The sequence below is a fragment of the Bolinopsis microptera genome, chromosome 9, assembly GCF_026151205.1.
Source record: "Bolinopsis microptera isolate Bmic1 chromosome 9, MBARI_Bmic_1.0, whole genome shotgun sequence".
NCBI lineage: Eukaryota > Metazoa > Ctenophora > Tentaculata > Lobata > Bolinopsidae > Bolinopsis > Bolinopsis microptera.
Genome location: NC_087080.1, coordinates 2,322,552 through 2,343,068, shown reverse-complemented (window position 1 = coordinate 2,343,068; position 20,517 = coordinate 2,322,552). Strand labels below are relative to the sequence as shown.

The window sequence follows — 20,517 nt, the reverse complement described above, 5'->3', positions numbered from 1 at the left end:
GTTTATATTTTATCCTAACGCCTTTGGTTCAAGAGTAATAGTTGAAAAAACGTAATGGGTAATTTGCGACCCGGACGATTGGGCCGTTTGCGACCGCAGTTAGCACACAGCGTCTAGCTCTGTTCGTGAACATCTGATTATCACGGGCTTTTCACAAGTCTCTGGGAAATCGTTGCCCGCAACTATTTTGTTCCCAGTGAAAAAAGCCTACATAACGTTTAAACGGCCCAATCAAGACAAGAAGAAAGATAATATTTTCCAATTACCGTTACTTATTAGCCTAATTATCTAATTGTTAGTGATTCGTTTGGTCACTATTGTGAAGTCAAAAATGTAGCATAATAAATTTTGAGCACATGTGCTCAAGATTTGTGGCGTTCAGTATTTTGGTTTGTCATCTGTAGCCTCGAGAAAAGAGGAAACATTGGGTTAAGCTTAATTAAATTTAAAACAATAATAATCTCAGGTTTTATTTATTTATTTTACTTTTATTTGGGCGATCCTCGATCAAAATGCATGTTATTGCAGCTCTAAACGAGTCTGGCAACACGGTATATATATATAGCTAATAATTATAAAGTGGTATAATCTGGACCCAAATGGTAACATTAAGTGACCTAATGGCTAATAGAGCGCATACAGCACGGTTTCAAGGTGTCATTCAAGCGATACCAGGCATTTGCCAAGAAGAAGAATTATTTTTCATAACTTAAATGAGTATTTGATATTTGATATTTAAGAAAACTTTGACCACTCACGACATTTCCATGAAAAAAGTGAAAAACTGCAGTATCAGCCTCCACTTCGCATTTATTTAGGTCAGAAGGTTTATTAAAAGACGCGTGTAATAAAATATGTAGAATCTGAGAGCGATGACAGTGATATGATTTATGAAAGAGAAACTAGTTTTCAACGCTCGACTATAAATGACATTAGATATTGCGCGCGTCTGCCCACGTGTCCAGATCACGTGCAGCCTGCAGGGCCACGTGCAAACTGTTCTGTCCATAAAAACAGTCACGTTACAACAGATAAAATCACGTGAAGTCTCTCTTTCTCAGGTCGCTGTCCGGACACCTAAGTACTACCTATCATCAGCTCGCTGACAGGGTAAAGAGAAAGTGTTCCCCTACTACTCTGTGAGGTGTTATGAAAATAGGTGGCCTCACGCAAATCGCTTTCACTTTCATAAGCACAGAATGGGCTCTACTCCTCGGTTGAGCAAATCAGTTCTTGGTTTCCATCTTTTATTCGGATTGGCCCGTCATCAGTAACTTAACTCAATATAGATACTTGCGACATAGTAAACATGTTCTTGTGCGTTTGTCGTTTATTTTGCTTTTATCAGCTTATTAAACTCGTATGATATTTATAATGTCGCGCTTTTATATTGTTATCTATATTTACGTTTTAAGTTTGATATTTTAAGATTTTGTCGGAGAAATAATACAATATATGAAATTTTAATTTTTTATTTTATTTCTGTTTCAAAATTGATATCCTACTCTAGCCTCGCTCCAAACTCCCAAGTACTCCAAAGATGAAGCTGTTCATTGCTATCACCCTTTTCGCCATGGTCATGTTCGTTAACTGCCAAGGTAATGATCAACATTTCTTTTGCCACAGATTTATTTTCATAGTTGTCATTAATTTCTAACTTAAAAATATATAAATTTCGTTGATGAAACAATATATAGGTAATGTTATGCATATGAGTTTAACGACGACTCAACGACTGCATATAAAAGTTGAGTAGTTTAAATGAGTGTAATATTTTCAGAAGCTGAAACCGAAGTAGTAGCTGAACCCGAAGCAGAAGCTGAACCCGAAGCAGAAGCTGAACCCGAAGTAGAAGCTGAAGTCGAAGTAGAAGCAGAAGCAGATGACGCTGATGCCGGCGGTAAGTTAAGGAATGATCTTGGTTTATTTTACAATAATAATTTAAGTATCAAAAGTAACCGTACAGCAGACCTTTTGTGGTTCTTAGGTATATGATCAGCTCTGAGTAACACTTTACTTTTCAGCCTCCTCAATCCAGCTGGCTCTCCTTGCTCTGGTACCAGTAGTTGCCCGACTTGTCTAAATCAGGACAAGATCTCCAGCCCGGCACCGTTTCCAGCTTTTTATAGAGATCTGGAAACAATGGACTCGGGACTTTATGTTGTAGTGACGTCACCCAGCTTAAATTTTTAGATTGTCGACTTTGTTGTTTGTAGGTGAAATTTCATTTTTATATTTTTATGTAATTATTGTTATTCTGATATAAAAACCCCAGATTTGTGTCTTTTATTTTCTACATGGAACATTTGAGTTCGCTGCAATTTTTACAATTTCGATGCAGTTCCTGCCTCCTGAGAGAATCAACAAGCCAAACATAAGATTACAATCTTAGAAGCTTTCTGAAATAATCTGTAGAAACATCAAACATGGCAAAGTAAAACGACGCTTCGATGATTGCCAAGAAAAATTAAGTCTGATTATTCCCTAAAAATAAGCTCATGTGGCTCATCTTTTGTTTGGTCGAAATAACCATACCAAATGAGGACCTGTTTTACAATTTAACCTTTTGGAGTTTTATGTAGACTTATTCGGAAATTTCCCCTAGCCTATTACTCTATTACAAAATGGGAATGTCTAAACACAACTGGGATATTAATATTACTTTCTTCAATAATCGTTGGCCATAGAATCCTGTTTTCTACCTAATTTCATGTTTTACGATCCGGGGGGGGGGGGGGGGGGGGGGGGGGAAGCCTGATACAAACAAGAAGTCTTGTTTCTAGGTCTAAGCACAGTGAGCGCACGGTCTAACTAATACATCATAACATTGATCATGTCTAGAATAGTCTTATTAACTTAAAAGTTATCAGATCTGATATCTCATGTTATTATACTCCTCAAGAGTGTCACAAAACTACATTGGTAATAAGTTACCTTGGTAATACGTTACCTTGGTAATACGTTACCTTGGTAATACGTTACCTTGGTAATACGTTACCTTGGTGATACGTTACCTTGGTGATACGTTACCTTGGTGATACGTTACCTTGGTGATACGTTACCTTGGTGATACGTTACCTTGGTGATACGTTACCTTGGTGATACGTTACCTTGGTGATACGTTACCTTGGTGATACGTTACCTTGGTGATACGTTACCTTGGTGATACGTTACCTTGGTGATACGTTACCTTGGTGATACGTTACCTTGGGGATACGTTACCTTGGTGATACGTTACCTTGGTGATACGTTACCTTGGTGATACGTTACCTTGGTGATACGTTACCTTGGTAATACATTACCTTGGTAATACGTTACCTTGGTAATACATTACCTTGGTAATACATGTAACCATAGTACATGTCCAATGGATGTTAAATTATTCTTTAATTATATCCATACTATTATTATTATATAGAGTATGGACAGGATCGTTCACATATTACGAAGTGTACTTTTAATACTTGAAGGGCTTCAGCTATTCCTACAGTGTAAACACTTAAACTCATATATATATTATATCCCATATATATGCCCAAATATGGTCATATAGTATGTATGTATATTATATCCCATATATATGCCCAAATATGGTCATATAGTATGTATGTATATTATATCCCATATATATGCCCAAATATGGTCATATAATAGTATGGATATATATTATATCCCATATATATATATCGCAAAGTGGTAGAGCTGTTAAGTGGTGCGACATGAAGGTGACCAGATCTAAAAACCTGGAACCAGAGTTGAGGCTGTTTGATTTAGAGTATTGGGTATCTAGCCTGCAAGCATACCCAGCAGAACGACTTACTGTCTTGCATTAACAATCGAATGAGTTACCCATCGTAACGGATGATGATACCTCCAAAATGTTCATTTTATGACTATTATATTACAAGTATTAAAAGTACACCTTTAATTCATCATCCTGTACTCCTGATGTACAATCCAATACAAAACCATCTTGGTTTTATTGTTTGCTCTCCAACAAAACTCTAGACCCTACCAAATTTACTGACACAGCAAGAGCAATCCATTCAATTCTATTTGTTAACGAACAATATACAAGCTACTATTATAAGAGCCCAGATTTCCACTCAAATACTGGCCAGTGCATTATCCTTGAGGACCACAAAATAAAATTGAATCCTACAAATTCGATATAATTTTATCCTAGCATATATAACACTTTTCAGCTACATATCTGTAAATAATCGGATTTTTAACTTGAATTATTTCAAGATTACTACTAGTACTATTGTGTATTCAATAAAGTAACTATCCTTGTTTGATTGCAATGCAGACTGCTGAGAGGGCCCCTCCCAAAAAGTTTGTTTCTAAAGCAAAACACGCAGTTTTGCTAGTACCTTAGCTAAGTTTTTCAAAATTGTCCCAACCACACATTCAAACGACGATTTGGCGCCCCCCCCCCCCCACAGCGGGGCTCTTGGTTACGTCACTAGTGACTAGTGGGTCGGTAGGTTACCACTTACCAGCGATGAGATGTTATAAGTTTCAGAGAATAATCGTGATTTTTCATTTCTTATCTGTATCTATTGAGAGACATTTTGAGTCCCAGAACGACCAGTGATTATTATCAATTTCTTGACCAAGTGTTTCTGACTCTTTCGCCTGCACCGGCCCGACAATATGATCTGTCGGGTAACATCTGACGAAACGTACAGACTTCAGCGTAGATATATGGAGTTCAACGTCACCAACTCCATATTTCCCATCGGTCAAAAAACCTAGCATGCCGCGCGCATCGCGCGGGCGTGGCATTTGCAATAACGATTGAGTACTTGATATTCTGATATATTTTCGCGCGTTACACGTAATATACGAAATTATCAGTAACACCATCTACAAAACCACCTCTTTTTGAAGATTTTAACTGCACGAACATACATTAATAACACCTAAATCACCGTCCAAATTAAATTGCAGGATCGTACCTTCAGGCAGGTTGGTGATAAGGTCAGTTGCCCAATTCTGTAGCTGTTTCTTAGCTGAAACTCCACTTCCTTTCCCGTCCTTATCGTCGTCTTTTACATCCATACAGATACTGATCTGGAGAATTTATTATTTAATGTAAGACACTTCTAGTAGAAAACATTTAACCATCATCTAATAATCTCATTGCAGCTTCATCCCTACGATGACCGTAACTGTGAATAGCAGTTAAGTTAATGTCTAGTAAATCAACAATAGGGTGTGAAATAAATGAGAAATAGAAAAGGAATTGAGCGTTACCTGATAGTGGAGAATAAGAGTCCAAATGAGACCCAATATGAGCTTCATATTGCCCTCGTAAATATCCTCGTTGCCTGAAAAAACAAACATTTTACACATCCATTACCAACTTGATTGCAGTATCCATAAAGTAAGGAGAGGGGAGGTCTTTATATCGATCGCTACTGACTGATTTATTAAATAGTGTCATTCTTTGATCTCTACAAAGTCTCCTTTTCTAGCTGTTAAAAGAATCCTCCAACACAGATTGACACACAGAGTGAAGAGTGGAAAGGCGCATAGGCTCTACGGCTAGCTAGCTATTCCAAAATTTTTTAAATTTAACGACTGTTATCAGTCGCATAGCGTCATGCCGTTATTGCTGGCGAATTGATGGCAGTGTAACTGAGATGGTATGCAGTGAAATTGATTCTGTGATGGCGTGCTTATGAGACAGAGATATTATTAGCATTGCGGTTGATGTTGCGCTCTGATTTCCTTAGTCCCGTTATATTGTGTAACATAAAGTTGGGCCATTCGTCTGCAATGCCCTCGTTTTGTTGATCAATGAGCATGTTTTTTGTGTACCTTTTGTAGATGTTAAGGTTGAATAGACTTGGCAAGGAAGTTGCTGCGACACTATATCTGTTTATTGCTAGTAGTGGACCTTTGTAGAATACTGAATTGTTGTAAGGGTATTTACCATATTCATCTGACCATGTAGTTGTAAGACTTGAATCCGGATTGGCGACGTTAAATATTGGTGCACTGTTAGGTATTGTTTTCTTTATAGAGGGAGGCACTAAACTTGGGAAGTTTTTCAGCTTATGTATAAAAACTAATGCGTTCTTTACGATGATACTATGAACTGTCAATATTTTGTGTACATAGAAACCAGACTTGGTACTTGCTGGTGGTGTACCATCTTTGTACCAGTAATTAACAAAACCTGGTAGTATTGCTCTAAGACCCATTTTTTGTTTTACAAATAGTGTTTCTATATGCGACACACAGAGTGGCACACAGAGTGACACACAGAGTAACACACAGAGTAACACACAGAGTAACAGAGTGACGCTAGTTAACATAATGGTGATAAACATTGCGTGGTGGCCGTGAAAAGGACTATTTTAAATCTAGACGGGTAGGAAAAAGACCCAGTCGACAAGCAAGACTTCTAAATATTTGAATACGGCGGCTTGTAGACCGGAAGACTGTGTTCCTTCATGACTACATAGCTCCAAGAACCATCCCACTAGCTTACAAGAGGTTTTACTGAAACTAGCAGATATTAACACTAAATAGGCTATTCATACTATCACGTGATGACACATATTCTACATTTCATCTCTCCACCCTCCACCCTCCACCCTCCACCCTCCACCCTCCACCCTCCACCCTCCACCCTCCACCCTCCACCCTCCACCCTCCACCCTCCACCCTCCACCCTCCACCCTCCACCCTCCACCCTCCACCCTCCACCCTCCACCCTCCACCCTCCACCCTCCACCCTCCACCCTCCACCCTCCACCCTCCACCCTCCACCCTCCACCCTCCACCCTCCACCCTCCACCCTCCACCCTCCACCCTCCACCCTCCACCCTCCACCCTCCACCCTCCACCCTCCACCCTCCACCCTCCACCCTCCACCCTCCACCCTCCACCCTCCACCCTCCACCCTCCACCCTCCACCCTCCACCCTCCACCCTCCACCCTCCACCCTCTCAATGTAAACATGATACTGAACCCCAGTAGTTGGAGTGAACTTGATTAAAGTACCAATAGCTTTAACAGTTTCACCTATAATAACAAAATATATATATACTGTATATAATCCCTGTTAACTGTTAGGTACTGTTAAATGTACATTTTAGATTGTATATTATACATTGTACATTGTACATTGTAGACACCGTAACCACACCAGATATAAGGTTACTTACACAACTTGTTACACAACTTGTTACACAACTTGTTACACAACTTGTTACACAACTTGTTACACAACTTGTTACACAACTTGTTACACCTGCTGAGAGGTTAACAATTAGCATGTACTCTTGTAAGAGGTTAACATGTACTCAATTGTTGGGGGTTCAATGTTGGATTACTGGTCCGGGTATACTGTATACGGTGTGTATTAGAATTACATCCAAATAAAACACCGATAATAATGTCCCAGGTTGTAGCTACTCTTTCACGCTCAAAAACATATTTATATAGAAATTTCTCACTTCATTGGTATGATATATGAATTATAAAGTGTGTTACATTCAATTACCATCTGAAATAACACTATTTACACTAGAACATTACAGTCACATACAAACATTTCAAAATTTATTACATGTGAATTGGGACCTTAGTACTGAAGCTGATAATAGTCTGAGCGCCTATTTGACAACAAATTAGTTTTAGAGTTACCTGACTCATGAGATTTTAGATGAAGATGGAATATTTGACAGGTGACATCACTTTTATATCATGTGATTATGATTTGTTTTCAACTGAATGACGTGAGATGAAACTAACACAACAATGAAACCAACTACAGTTTCTAGACATGTTGCCCGACAATTATCACGACAATAATCACGACAATAATCACGACACCTTTACCTTCATAGGACCTTCATTTAACATCACAGATATATCGTATACAAACATTAAGTATGATCTAGCTGATCTACGTTAGGAGCCTATGATGTGAGAAACACGTGACATTTAACGTGTAGTACTTTACACTACAGCTCTAGATTAGCTCTATATTAGGCTGCTGATTCTGGTGCTACAACGTAGGCTATTTATTTTCTCATCACAGTTAAAATGATATAATTTCATGAGAAATTATGACTCCAGCATATTCACATAATAACTCACATAATGATTGAATATTTAAATTCAATGGTACAGCTAATGATATCAGAAACTCAATCCGTCTTTGTATTGGAGGGAATATATTATTATTTACAGGTGACACTGAAATTATTATTAAATAAGGAACTTCAACGGTTTAAAATGGAGAATGAACTCTTCTTCAACAGATTTTCAGCTGTTTGAATTATATGATACAGTCCAGTGACCAGTAATATCGTCTTTATTCGTTGGACGTTTTAAACCCCAAAAGAGGAATAAACTGTTTATTTTTATCGAACAGCTGTCAACAATGATACTAAAATTACTGAAGACCCTGCCATTAGATACTTATAATGGACACTTTAAGATGTAAATAATATATTACGTTAAGATAATAAACAAATTTAATATGCTAATACAGTTAATATTCTGTAAAAATAAACGAAGTTAAACGTAAAAATATATGCGCTGAACGCAGTTAATATTATATAGCCTTAGCTTTTTGTATAACACAAACAAAAGATGCGATGTAGATATAGACTGTAAGGGAGCTTTTGAATATAAAATTTATGTAACACAAATGTCAAATATAATCAAGACTACAATTATGCAAAATGCTAATCTATAAATAGCTAATAAGACAAATTGATGCGCGAGGAGGTCTTAAATTCCGTAAAGTGCCTAGGAAATATGTTGACAGTAATAGATAAGTATTGTGATAACAATAGGTCTACATTTACTAAGTACTAATTAGTTATGAGATACAGTTTATATTTGGGGGAAGGGGACTGACTCATTTTCTACCCATCTTGGACGACAGAGAAATTATTATTGACAGTTTTCGCAATTTCCGATTTCGCTCTCTTGGTTGGACAAAACGTGAACGTTGTAGTTTCAACTGTGTGCAAACTCTCATTCGTCTACCTCATTAAAAAAAGAAACAACTTCTTAGTTCTTCGACATAGTTTGCATATTTGAACGTATTTTATGTGGTGTTAGGTTTGGTAAATGCATTAACCAAAGCATAATTAATAAAAGAGAGACCAAATCAATAATTATGAAACGGTAATCTTGCGCCAATTAGCTTCATTACTATTCTCAGTTTATTAAAACAATATTAGGCAGTAGGCTTAGTGTTTTAATTGTGGTTGATTGAGCTATGTTGAGTGAAGTAACTATGGTAACTATGTTAACTATGTTACACGATATATCATCACTTCAGATAGATAGTAAATATAGTAATTCTAACTTATTAATTAGTGCGATTATTTAATAACATAAATTACAGAAATCGAATGAATAATTAGATTTTATTTATTAATTTTAAAAATAAGATTTATGCAGAATTGTCAGTTTCTGAACCTCGAGTAATCGCTTTAGAGTAATAATAATACAATGAGTAATCAGAGTATTTCAGAGAATAAATAATAAATAATAATCATCAACGGTGTCAGAGCCAGATAGTATAAGTTTATTATCGACGTTCAGTGTACACAAAGATAAATGCGGTTGCATTTCTGAAGTCGTTAGCTATACATACCTAACATACCACTCAAATGAATCTGCTGGTATGTGATCAAACCTTATTGTGTATCATTTGAGATAACAAAGTTTCTGATATCATTAGCTGTACCATCACATACTGCTATAACACTGGTCTCATCCACTCCTACACCTCTAGAGATATCTGCTACAGACCCGACCTCAAAATAACCAAAACCCGACTTCCCAGTTACCAAAACCCGACTTCCCAGTTACCAAAACCCGAATTCACAGTTACCAAAACCCGACTTCACAGTTACCAAAACCCGACTTCACAGTTACCAAAACCCGACCAAAACCCGACTTCACAGTTACCAAAACCCGACTTCACAGTTACCAAAACCCGACCAAAACCCGACTTCACAGTTACCAAAACCCGACTTCACAGTTACCAAAACCTGACTTCACAGTTTCCAAAACCCGACTTCACAGTTACCAAAACCCGACTTCACAGTAACCAAAACCCGACTTCACAGTTACCAAAACCCGACTTCACAGTAACCAAAACCTGATTTCACAGTTACCAAAACCCGACTTCACAGTTACCAAAACTCGACTTCCAAGTTACCAAAACTTGACTTCACAGTTACCAAAACCCGAATTCACAGTTACCAAAACCCTACGTTAGGCTACTAACGTGTGACACTTTACCAAGATAATCCACTGGAAACCTTTACACCCCTCTTAATTATAACACTGCAATACTCCCACCTAACACATTACACCCACAGATAGTGTTATCTATCACACATTACACTGGGATCCCAATATTCACTACATACACTCCCACACTATGTTACTGTGTTACTGTGTTACTGTGTTATTAATATTAGTAGATCATTAATTATGTGCATTAATTATGTGGAGCTCTGTTATCAGTCAGCGTGACAGGTGAGGATCATATTCTTATATTGTAGTTACACACATTCCAGTTGACAGGGTACTTATAGTGATTCACATTGGTCAGGGTCATTGGTTACTCATGTAACTCAGGTAACTCACAACTGATAACTGAGAGATGGTCATTTTATTTTTTTATTTGAAAATTCAATTAATTATTATATATACAAATCAAGCGTTACATTTCAGCCATGCAAAATTACAATGACATATTTTAATATTCTAATTGAAAAATGGTGCTGCAATATAAGTTGCTTAATGTTTGGCCGGATGACAACTAACTAAAAGAGAAAAATAAACTTGATTACATAATAATTAATTCGGCTGAACCAACACATAGCAAAAGCCACATTAACGTTGGGGCCGTCTACCAAATTTGAATGACATACAATAACAAGAAATCAAACATATCATAAATAATTATATATGGATTTTGTTCATTACAATTCCGTCACAACTGATAGAAGAAAAAGAAGGACAAGCAGATAGGGAATTGGACGGACAGAATTGTAACCAACAAAAACACATTTCTGAGACTAGTCTGGCCAGACTGTATCGGCAGCCCAGAGGTACTTGATCAGATTGGCCTTAAAAGTAGAAATCCGCTCTGACTGCCGGATACATACTGGTAGACTATTCCATTTCAGCATAGATCTATAAAAGAAGCTATTTCGGAAGGCATCCGAGCAGGGCACAGTGGTACTCATGTAAGTTGAAGTATCCGACCTATCGATTATTTGAGCATTGTGCCTAGTGTACCGGGTGCCCTCTGGACGGCATAGGACTATATAAGTAGGAAGCGAAACTGGGATTATGCTATTCACTATTTTATAGAAGGTCATAAGATCGTTATAAATAAACTTCTGCATGACAGGGAGAATATTTAGCTTCTTTTGCTCTGTAGCAAGTTTATCGTCATTATAACTGGAGTAGGGTTCACCATTGATCCATTTAATAGCCCTCTTTTGGATAGCAACAAACTGTTGAAGATGAGTTGCAGATTGAGGGGACCATATGACAGAACAATGTTCAAATATAGACCTAATTAACGCCAAATAGAACGACCTTTTCTGCCTTTTATCAGTAGTGAAATGACATGTTCTCTTAAGTAGTCCAAGTCTGGAGGTAGCTTTGGAAACAAGCGCTTTACATTGTGCTCCCCAATTAAACCTGGAGTTTATTGCGACTCCTAAATCTGACTGAGAGGGCACAAAGTCAATATCACTTCCAGAAAGTTTATAAAAGAAGGTATTGAATGGCAAGTTATCCAGCACGTTTCTTTGCAGGGACACAGAGAGGGCTTTGCACTTTTGTGGGTGGAACTTCATTCGATTTCTCACTGACCAATCATACAATCTATTGATGTCATTTTGGATTATGTGATGGTCAGGGTAACCAAGAATCTCCCTCCAAATTTTAGTGTCATCTGCATAAAGGGCAATATTGGTGCCTTCAGAGACACAGGAGAACATGTCATTTATAAATATTACAAACAATAGAGGGCCAAGTATCACCAGGTTTGGACTTTGATTTTTGGGAGAAAAATGGAGGAACAAAACGGAGCATAAATTTAGTCATTTTGGCGAAATGGCGAAACATTTCCATAATTTTCTCGTAGTTTTCGCCGTAACAGTCGAATAAAGCGAAAAACATCAGACTAATTTCTGTTTTTTCGCAATATCTAGAATAAGTGGTAAAGGGACCCCCCCCCCCCCCCCCCCCCCCCCCGTAACTGTGTGGAATTGTAAGGTTTTAAAAACTTATACAACTTTGAAACCCGAAATACCGTAAACCTTAATTTACCAAGATAACTAATTACCCAAATTTTCGTACCCAAACAGTCTGAGTACTTGATAGCCATCTAGTCGCTGACTGTTTAGTAGTTTCCAGAAGTCTAAGAATTGCAGCTGGTTTAAGAGCACCACATTAACACATTTGTGCTATTAAATGTCGTGATGATCCTATCTCTCTTAGTGATATCTAATATAGTGTAATTAATATGTAATTAATGTAATTAATATGCATGGTCCTCACATTAGCTCCATGTCAGGGACAAATAGAAATAAACAAATTTAGCTGCACGAGAGTCTACAGTAATATTTATATATGCGTGTGAGTGTATGACAAATATGCTAAAAATTACAAATATGCTAGAAATATCCTAAGCTTGACACAGCAGGTCGAGTCATCATATAATTGATATTTTTCAGGTTTTTAAATGAGCTGTTGAATATGGATTGTGGGGTCGGTCCATCAGAGACTAACTTTTATCGACTCTATAACACTATCAAAGCTTTCTCAAAAAGGGACGAAATGTCAAGTTTCTCGGCTTGAAACAAACGTTATGAAATTAATATTTCCATAATGTTTTATATATCAACAGAGAGCTTTTTCTTTTCAGAGTTTCAGTTTATATTTAGAAAATAACCATACTATCTTTTAGATTTATGTCACTTAGTTATGTAACGACTCTTGTTCAAACACAGTGTAATAGCAGTCTCCTTAAGAAATCATTCTTTTATCGGACACATCTGCTCTGGAATAAACTTCCTCTCGAAATAAGAGACCATAGGGCATAGCTGTCCTGATATCTTCAAGGCCAAACTTAAGGATCACCTATGGTCGGAAATGCTACCCACAGATCCAAACGATAGTCACGCTGAATTCTACCTGTCTGATAATGATTAGATGCATCTCATTTCTCCCAATGCCAATTCTCTGATCTAAAATAACCGATCCAAACTATTTAAGGGGTTAGGGGTGGGGTGGGTTGTGGGTTGGGTTTTTAAAAGTATTGTATGATATAATCTATTTCATTAACAAGTTAACAAATTATTAACATTATGATATTTTATGCACGCTGTATTTTATTATTGCACAATCTTCTCTATAACAATATATCTTAAATTTATATGTGTTGATTGTATGAAATGTTTTGTCAGGGACCATATTTTGTAGGTGTAATTTTTGCACGAACTACGTTCTGGTTTCCCGTCATTATAGTACATAGAAATCACTTTTGACCGTATTATTTTCATGCAATTACATTGATGTATGTACTATTTTGAAAAGATTTTCAATAAAAATAAAAAAATGATAGCTCCGGCTGAAAGTACTATGACTAATTTTATCTAGAAGATAATATGTAGTTTCATTGCTTCTGGAGCAGCTATCAGTTCGCCGGCCAATGTTGGGTATAATACTCTTGAGAGCTTATGTTATACCTTACTCGGGATTATTATGACCGGGATAAAGTGGCGGGTTTAGGGTAATTTCGCCATATTTTTCCCGAACCACATTTTCACCGGTGCGGTCGTTAATAAACCCGCCGTCTCAGCTTTTAGGGTTCCCAAGGGGTATGGGTGCTCATATTTTAATCGTTGTCTTATATTCACTAAAGAAGACTATTGGGACACTTGTTGTAGGTTTTTCGACTTCATTTGGCTAAAATTGCAAAAAATTCACCTTTTTGCCCAATTCTTGTCATATATCCTTATTGTCAAAGTTGATTTAAATAGGCCAATTTTTAATTTCTTAGGTATTGACTATCTCTACATTATGAAATAGGACTCAAAGTAAAAGTAACAGTTAAATTAAAACTTGAATTAATTAAAACTGTCAATAACATGAATCAGTTTTATCAGTCATTTATTCATAATTCTAAAAAATGTGAACGATGCATTCTTTCGAAGTTTGATTAACCACGAGTCATTATTTCTGTCTACTTTCAACAATTATTGATAATTCGACTTGTTTCACAAGTTTTAGCAATGCGAAAATTTCTAAACTTGCTTATCTCTAATAAGGAAATTTACAGAAAGGTTGGACACCGGTAAAATGGCGACCGGGAAAATGTGGTGGGTTTTGAGCAATTTCGCCATATTTTTCCCGAACCATATTTTAACCGGTCGTTAATAAACCCGTCGTAATAATCCCGAGTAAGGAACTCTCAATCAAGATTTCCTATAACACAGTGACATGTGGTGTGGAGTCAGCCGTTAAAACATGAAATTAGGATAAATAAGTTACCAAGGTAACTAATTAGTTACCTTGGTAACGGGCAGTATTTAATTACACAATGTCAGATGTGTAATGTGTATAGTTATATGTGTATTTCTCCTTATCTCTATCACCTCAATAAGTGTAACAATAAAACTGCACTGTGTAGTTGTTCACAATATTGAGGGGGGTACTATTATCTTATTATTATGATATAAACCTACCATGATCTTGAAACTGTTTTGTTTGCAAGTCGGAAGATATGATGTTACAACACTATTATAACTAGATGACTTGAGTCACACTTTATTTCATGATAAACAAGATGTTACAAATGTTTTACTGCGCTGATGTAGCCAATAATAATAATTAAGTTGTAATACAGGGTGGCCCAAAAGTAACTTATACCCACACCCCTTTAATAACTAACCGATGGACTCAATAATTAAGTTGTATTATAGTTAGTTATATATACAACTCCATGTTGAAAACGATTAGTTGCTACAACAATAATATTACAGTTTGCATTGTTCGTGGTCATGTAAACTTGTTACAATAACAAAGGGTCGTTTGTGTGTAAACGCCGGCCAGATCCTAATAATATGAGCATATTCTATTCCGTTTTGATATTATAAATTATGCATAATTCCGGAATATGAGGATAATAATGTGAATCTCGGATGATTAAAGCAAGTCATTGTTAACTTGTAAAAAGTAAATCATCTAATGTAATGAGCACGGGTCAGTGAGGCGTGCTTTTCTGGACTCTGTGAGATGCAGAATATTAGGAGTTTGGAAATCGGACTTTAATTCCAGGGAGACACCCCTTAATTAAGACAACCCTAAGGTTTTGTCATACATTTAACAATTCATTAATGCATTTATTAATCACAACTAAATTCGTCACTGAACTCTCCAGTTCTAGTAAATATATACGTGTGTAGATAGTGGTAGATATCTAATCTGAACAAGCAGTCAGCCTGAAACATCACAAATGTCATTGAAGACTGTTGGACGTAAAATGAATGTTTGGATCTTAAGGGCACATCTTGAACCCTAACAGTTCTTTTGTTTTAAACTTTTCCTTAAAAAGTAGGTTTTAAGAAAACGCTTCACAGTCCGGATTTGTCAAGTTATCGCTATCTAAATTTCCAGATTTTCTTACACACGATGTTTAACCGGAACTGAAACACGCTCGGTATAGCAGTGCAGCTTCAAACAGATATATTATATTTTAAACTAATTAAAACACTACAAATCTATTACATTTATTGAGAATAATGTAATGTAACGTGATGGAAATATTTTAAACGGGTCATATCCTGTTCAAACCCAGGATGCATAACATGAAGAATTCGTTGTTATTTTGTATGAAAAGCATTAATATGTAATATGTCACATGTAATTTACATGTAACATGTAATTTACATGTAACATCAGTCATGTCACAAGCTGCTTTATTTGTGGAATCCCTCGCAAAGATTGAAATAGATCTCACAGCAAGGTACCTCTCCAGTATATGTGTGCGTGGTATTTCACGTGGAACTGTCTGATCTAATAATAATTACAGGGGCCCTCGCTCTACACTCCAATGCCTACATATTGTGTTGTTTTCTTTTAACGTATAATATGTTTATTGAATATCATGTTACTTCTGGAGGGGGTACCGTGCAGTCTCAAACAGACTCGTTCTGACTAATTATTCCATATAAGGAGTGATAACCTGCAGAATGATGAGATCTTAAGACAACACTGGACAATAGGTGAGTGTAATGACGGCTGCATTCTTTAGAGCAATAGTGAGCCAGATAGGAAATCCGAATTAGAGTATAATAACGCTGTGATTTGCAAACCAATATATCGAGTACAGTAATCTTATATTCTTGTGCTGGCCCATTATTGGGGCCTGCAGACTTCAACCGTTGTTCAATAAGATCATTCGGGTTGAAGTGTGTTGTAAAAGGATAACCGAAAGGCGAACTTTTCTGAAGAAATCTTAAAGTTATATTTTAAAGATGGGCAGGTCATTCGGTATCGGTAAAATATAATCACGCCATGAGCAAATCTGCGGCTCGACCAATTCGCGTATATTATGTTACGGATATGACAATATATTTAGCATAAAATACAAATATATTCGAAACATGGATTTAGGTAAATGTACAGATGATTAGAGTGAAGGTGGTGTGCGTGTAACAGTTAGCTGCGAGAGAACGGTTACCCGTTCCAATTACAGCGTGGGATATTGAGCACTACAGAATCAGACAATTACAGCGGGGTAGTTGGATTTCCTTCAGTCATATCCTGGTACCGGTGGCATGAGAGGGAACGTTTCACATTTACCCCTTATTTAATCTGATTTTAGTGAATTCCGGCACAGGATTTAACTCGGATAGGATTTGAGAGTTGTTACAGTTACTCTCTTCGAAGTTTATGGGGGCAATTTGGCAATATAGAGAAAACTATAAATAACTAACATTTAAATATACACATTACACATTAACTTAATGATTTTTGTCTGACCTATGTTGACGAGCTTGATTCCATCATCCGTCAGGATTTTCAGACCAATTCCAATGTTCTCCATCATTTGCATCTTTATTCTGAGACGGAGAAATTATCATTTTGTCGATATTATCAACACAACCAACAATGAAGAATATGTGGGACATTATAGTGTACCAACAAGAAGATAATGATACTATCATGTTGCCACTTAAAGATTGACAGCTGTTTTTTAAAACCTTTAAGGGATAAGACTACATGCAATGTATGTAACTTAAGGAATACAACTGTTTGAAACTATCGTTACTTCGTTCTCGTATATGTACAGATATAATTGAACTGAACACATGTGCAGAACACAATGAGGGCTAAAGGTATTCTTTTTTCTACAAATAGTTATCAAATTACATTGTTTAATTAAGCTAGGTAATTAGGTTGCAAAATTCATAGACTTATGAACCCAACGATTAGCAAGAATACATTATCACATTTCGATTCTTCGATTGAACACTGTTTGAGTTCATGAATATGTATACCTAACTTCAAAAGTAATTTTGTGTTCCAGACTGAACTGTCACATTCACCTCGCCATAATGGTAATTAGTAATAAAATAGTACCTGGGTTTCTTAGTGTATCGTGTAGGTGATGGGTTCTGGGTGAGTAGCTCCACAAGGTTAATCAGGTTCGTTCCATCTTTTAACCCAACCTGACGCAATGAGATACAGTTAAAAGCTATCTAAGGGCCCTGAGGCCTGTTGGTAAACGACAGGTGGCATAAGTTTATTTTGAAACGTGAGACTTTGGGATTTGATATCATGGTTACTGTGAGTTAATTAGCTAATCTCACTCAAGACAAACTTACCCAATCTCTCTGCAATTACCTCAGTCTGTTATAATATTTGGTTTACAAGAAAAGAAGAAAGATCTCATAGAGTCAAATTAAAGAGATTTATCAAGTATTGTAGAACTAAAAAACCTTTAAGTCTTCAATGCCGAGACTTCTAGGCTTAAGTTGTTGGTTACACCACCGAGTGAAAGTTTTGCGTTGAATCTGAGCCCATTCGGGAAGTTCAACCTGGAAATTTTCTTCTTCTGAGTCACTCATGGCTACCACTGATATTGTTCTGTTAACAGTGATCTATAAAAATGTAGTTATTAATAAAAACCATTGCTTATAAAATATAAATAAATCAATTATAAAGCACTGGAGCAGTAACAAGAGCTGCATATTCGAGAGAACCTAACTTTTTCACCATCTCAATCCCCCACTTCATCAATATCTAAACTTCACAAATGTCTGAAGAAAATCTCTAAGAAATTGTGGGCTTTATGGTCTGCTACGAGGTCCAGTGCTGTCTCCATTCTCATTCATCATTATATATCTATCTAATATATATATATTTTCAATAAATCTGTGTGTGTGCGGGAAATTTCCGAGCGGTTATATTAAAAAACAGTAGAAGTTACGGGACTGGTGTTTTCGGTATATATAGTGCCGACAAAACTCTGACGAAGCCAATAAGAAAATTTTTTTTAAATCAGCCGGTGGTAAGTGGTTTAATTGATGATTTTGTACCACAAATGTGACATAAAATGGCTCACTTTTTCTCCCTCTTCGCTCAGTCTTCCAGTCTTCCAGATTATGTAGCATTGGTACATTAATCATAATTAGGTTAGCCCCGCAAGTCGGACCTGTTCTCGGTGGTTAAATCCTTGGAGACAGTTATTCCCGTATGGTACCTTAACCCCTCACTATTAGTCGCTTGGCTGTGGTAAAGTCTAACAAGTGACTAGGTGAGCGAGCGGGCTGCAGCACTCTTGTTGTTGGATCCTATCTACAGAAACAACTATCTATTTGGTCTACTGAGAAACCTATTTTGGTAGATCCATTGGCACTCAACAACTATGATGACATAGTATCTTGCTGTCCTGCATCGTCAAAGTTTTTTATAAGCCCACAAGTAATACTTTAAGCTTATTAGGGGTGAAGGGCACTGATTGCAGTCTGTTTGGACTGTAGCACAAAATCGTCGTTTGAGTGTGGGACAATTTTGAAAAACTCATAAAGGGAGGGGGCACCAACAGGGGGGGGAGGGGCATTTTCGGCAGGGGGCACCAACAGGGAAAGTTACGCCACTGACAAGGATACAAGGATACAAGGATACAAGGATACAAGGATACAAGGATACAAGGATACAAAGATACAAGGATACAAAGGATACAAGGATACAAGGATACAAGGATAAAAGGAGACAAAGGATACAAGGATACAATGATACAAAGGATACAAGGATACAAGGATACAAGGATACAAGGATACAAGGATACAAGGATATCAAGGATACAAGGATACAAGGATACAAGGCAGTGGCGTAACGTTGCCTGTTGGCGCCACCCGCCGTAAAAGCACCCCCCTGTTGGCGCCCCCTCCCCTTTTGGTGCTCCTCCCTAAAATTGAAAAAATTAGGTGATTTTAGAGGATACGCCGGTAAAGCCTCTAAAAAAGTGTGTATCTAGAGCAAAACGCGCAGTTTTGCTAGTACTTTAGATAAGTTTTCGAAATTGCCCCTCCGCACATTGGGGTCAGCGGGGCCCTTCGTTACGCCACTGATACAAGGATACAAGGATACAAGGATACAAGGATACAAGGATACAAAGGATACAAGGATACAAGGATACAAGGATACAACGATACAAGGATACAAGGATACAACGATACAACGATACAAGGATACAAGGATACAAAGATACAAGGATACAAAGGATACAAGGATACAAGGATACAAGGATAAAAGGAGACAAAGGATACAAGGATACAATGATACAAAGGATACAAGGATACAAGGATACAAGGATACAAGGATACAAGGATACAAGGATACAAGGATACAAGGATACAAGGATACAAGGATACAAGGATACAAGGATACAAGGATACAAGGATACAAGGATACAAGGATACAAGGATACAAGGATACAAGGATACAAGGATACAAGGAGACAAGGAGACAAGGAGACAAGGAGACAAGGAGACAAGGATACAAGGATACAAGGATACAAGGATACAAGGATACAAGGATACAAGGATACAAGGATACAAGGATACAAGGATACAAGGATACAAGGATACAAGGATACAAGGATACAAGGATACAAGGATACAAGGATACAAGGATACAAGGATACAAGGATACAAGGATACAAGGATACAAGGATACAAGGATACAAGGATACAAGGATACAAGGATACAAGGATACAAGGATACAAGGATATAGTTGAAATTGTGAAAAAATTTGAGTTCAAAAACAATTCCAATTATTTACAGATGTTTTGGAATAATTTAGAAATCAGAAATATTATATTTGCTAAAGTAAAGTAAAGTAGCAAACTGGAGCCTATCTCCAAATGTAAAATAAATACCGGTTTTTTGAAAAATGTAAAAGTAACGTTTCCTCCCCAGGAAAAAAATTTG

At 36.9% G+C, this 20,517-nt stretch overlaps 2 protein-coding genes across 4 annotated transcripts in view; one reads left to right on the top strand and one right to left on the bottom strand.

Moving 5' to 3' along the window:
- Positions 1-18,199, bottom strand: part of LOC134820767 (filamin-C-like) — a 77,797-nt gene extending 59,598 nt beyond the window's left edge. For 2 of the 3 annotated variants that reach the window (XM_063831356.1, XM_063831354.1), the window contains exons 1-5: positions 18,021-18,178; positions 17,662-17,750; positions 17,062-17,141; positions 5,263-5,336; positions 4,965-5,079 (exon numbers count right to left, since the gene is read on the bottom strand). In XM_063831356.1, the coding sequence (XP_063687426.1) occupies positions 4,965-5,079; positions 5,263-5,336; positions 17,062-17,141; positions 17,662-17,750; positions 18,021-18,149 (487 nt within the window). In that variant the 5' untranslated portion in view covers positions 18,150-18,178. Of the gene's footprint in view, positions 1-4,964; positions 5,080-5,262; positions 5,337-17,061; positions 17,142-17,661; positions 17,751-18,020 lie in introns of all 3 variants that reach the window. The other variant, XM_063831355.1, reaches the window with a different exon arrangement.
- LOC134820807 (DNA translocase FtsK 1-like) lies at positions 1,480-2,276 on the top strand. The gene is made up of 3 exons (XM_063831440.1): positions 1,480-1,598; positions 1,781-1,900; positions 2,025-2,276. The coding sequence occupies exons 1-3, from the start codon at positions 1,541-1,543 to the stop codon at positions 2,081-2,083; spliced, it is 237 nt and encodes a 78-aa protein (XP_063687510.1). The 5' UTR covers positions 1,480-1,540; the 3' UTR covers positions 2,084-2,276.
- Positions 18,200-20,517: the final 2,318 nt, after the last annotated feature.

Excerpts from the sequence above, each read along its gene's own strand:
- LOC134820807 (XM_063831440.1), top strand. The coding sequence starts at position 1,541 with ATGAAGCTGTTCATTGCTATCACCCTTTTCGCCATGGTCATGTTCGTT. Across the intron at positions 1,599-1,780 it reads CATGTTCGTTAACTGCCAAG|AAGCTGAAACCGAAGTAGTA; the intron begins GTAATGATCAAC and ends TAATATTTTCAG. Across the intron at positions 1,901-2,024 it reads AGATGACGCTGATGCCGGCG|CCTCCTCAATCCAGCTGGCT; the intron begins GTAAGTTAAGGA and ends TTTACTTTTCAG.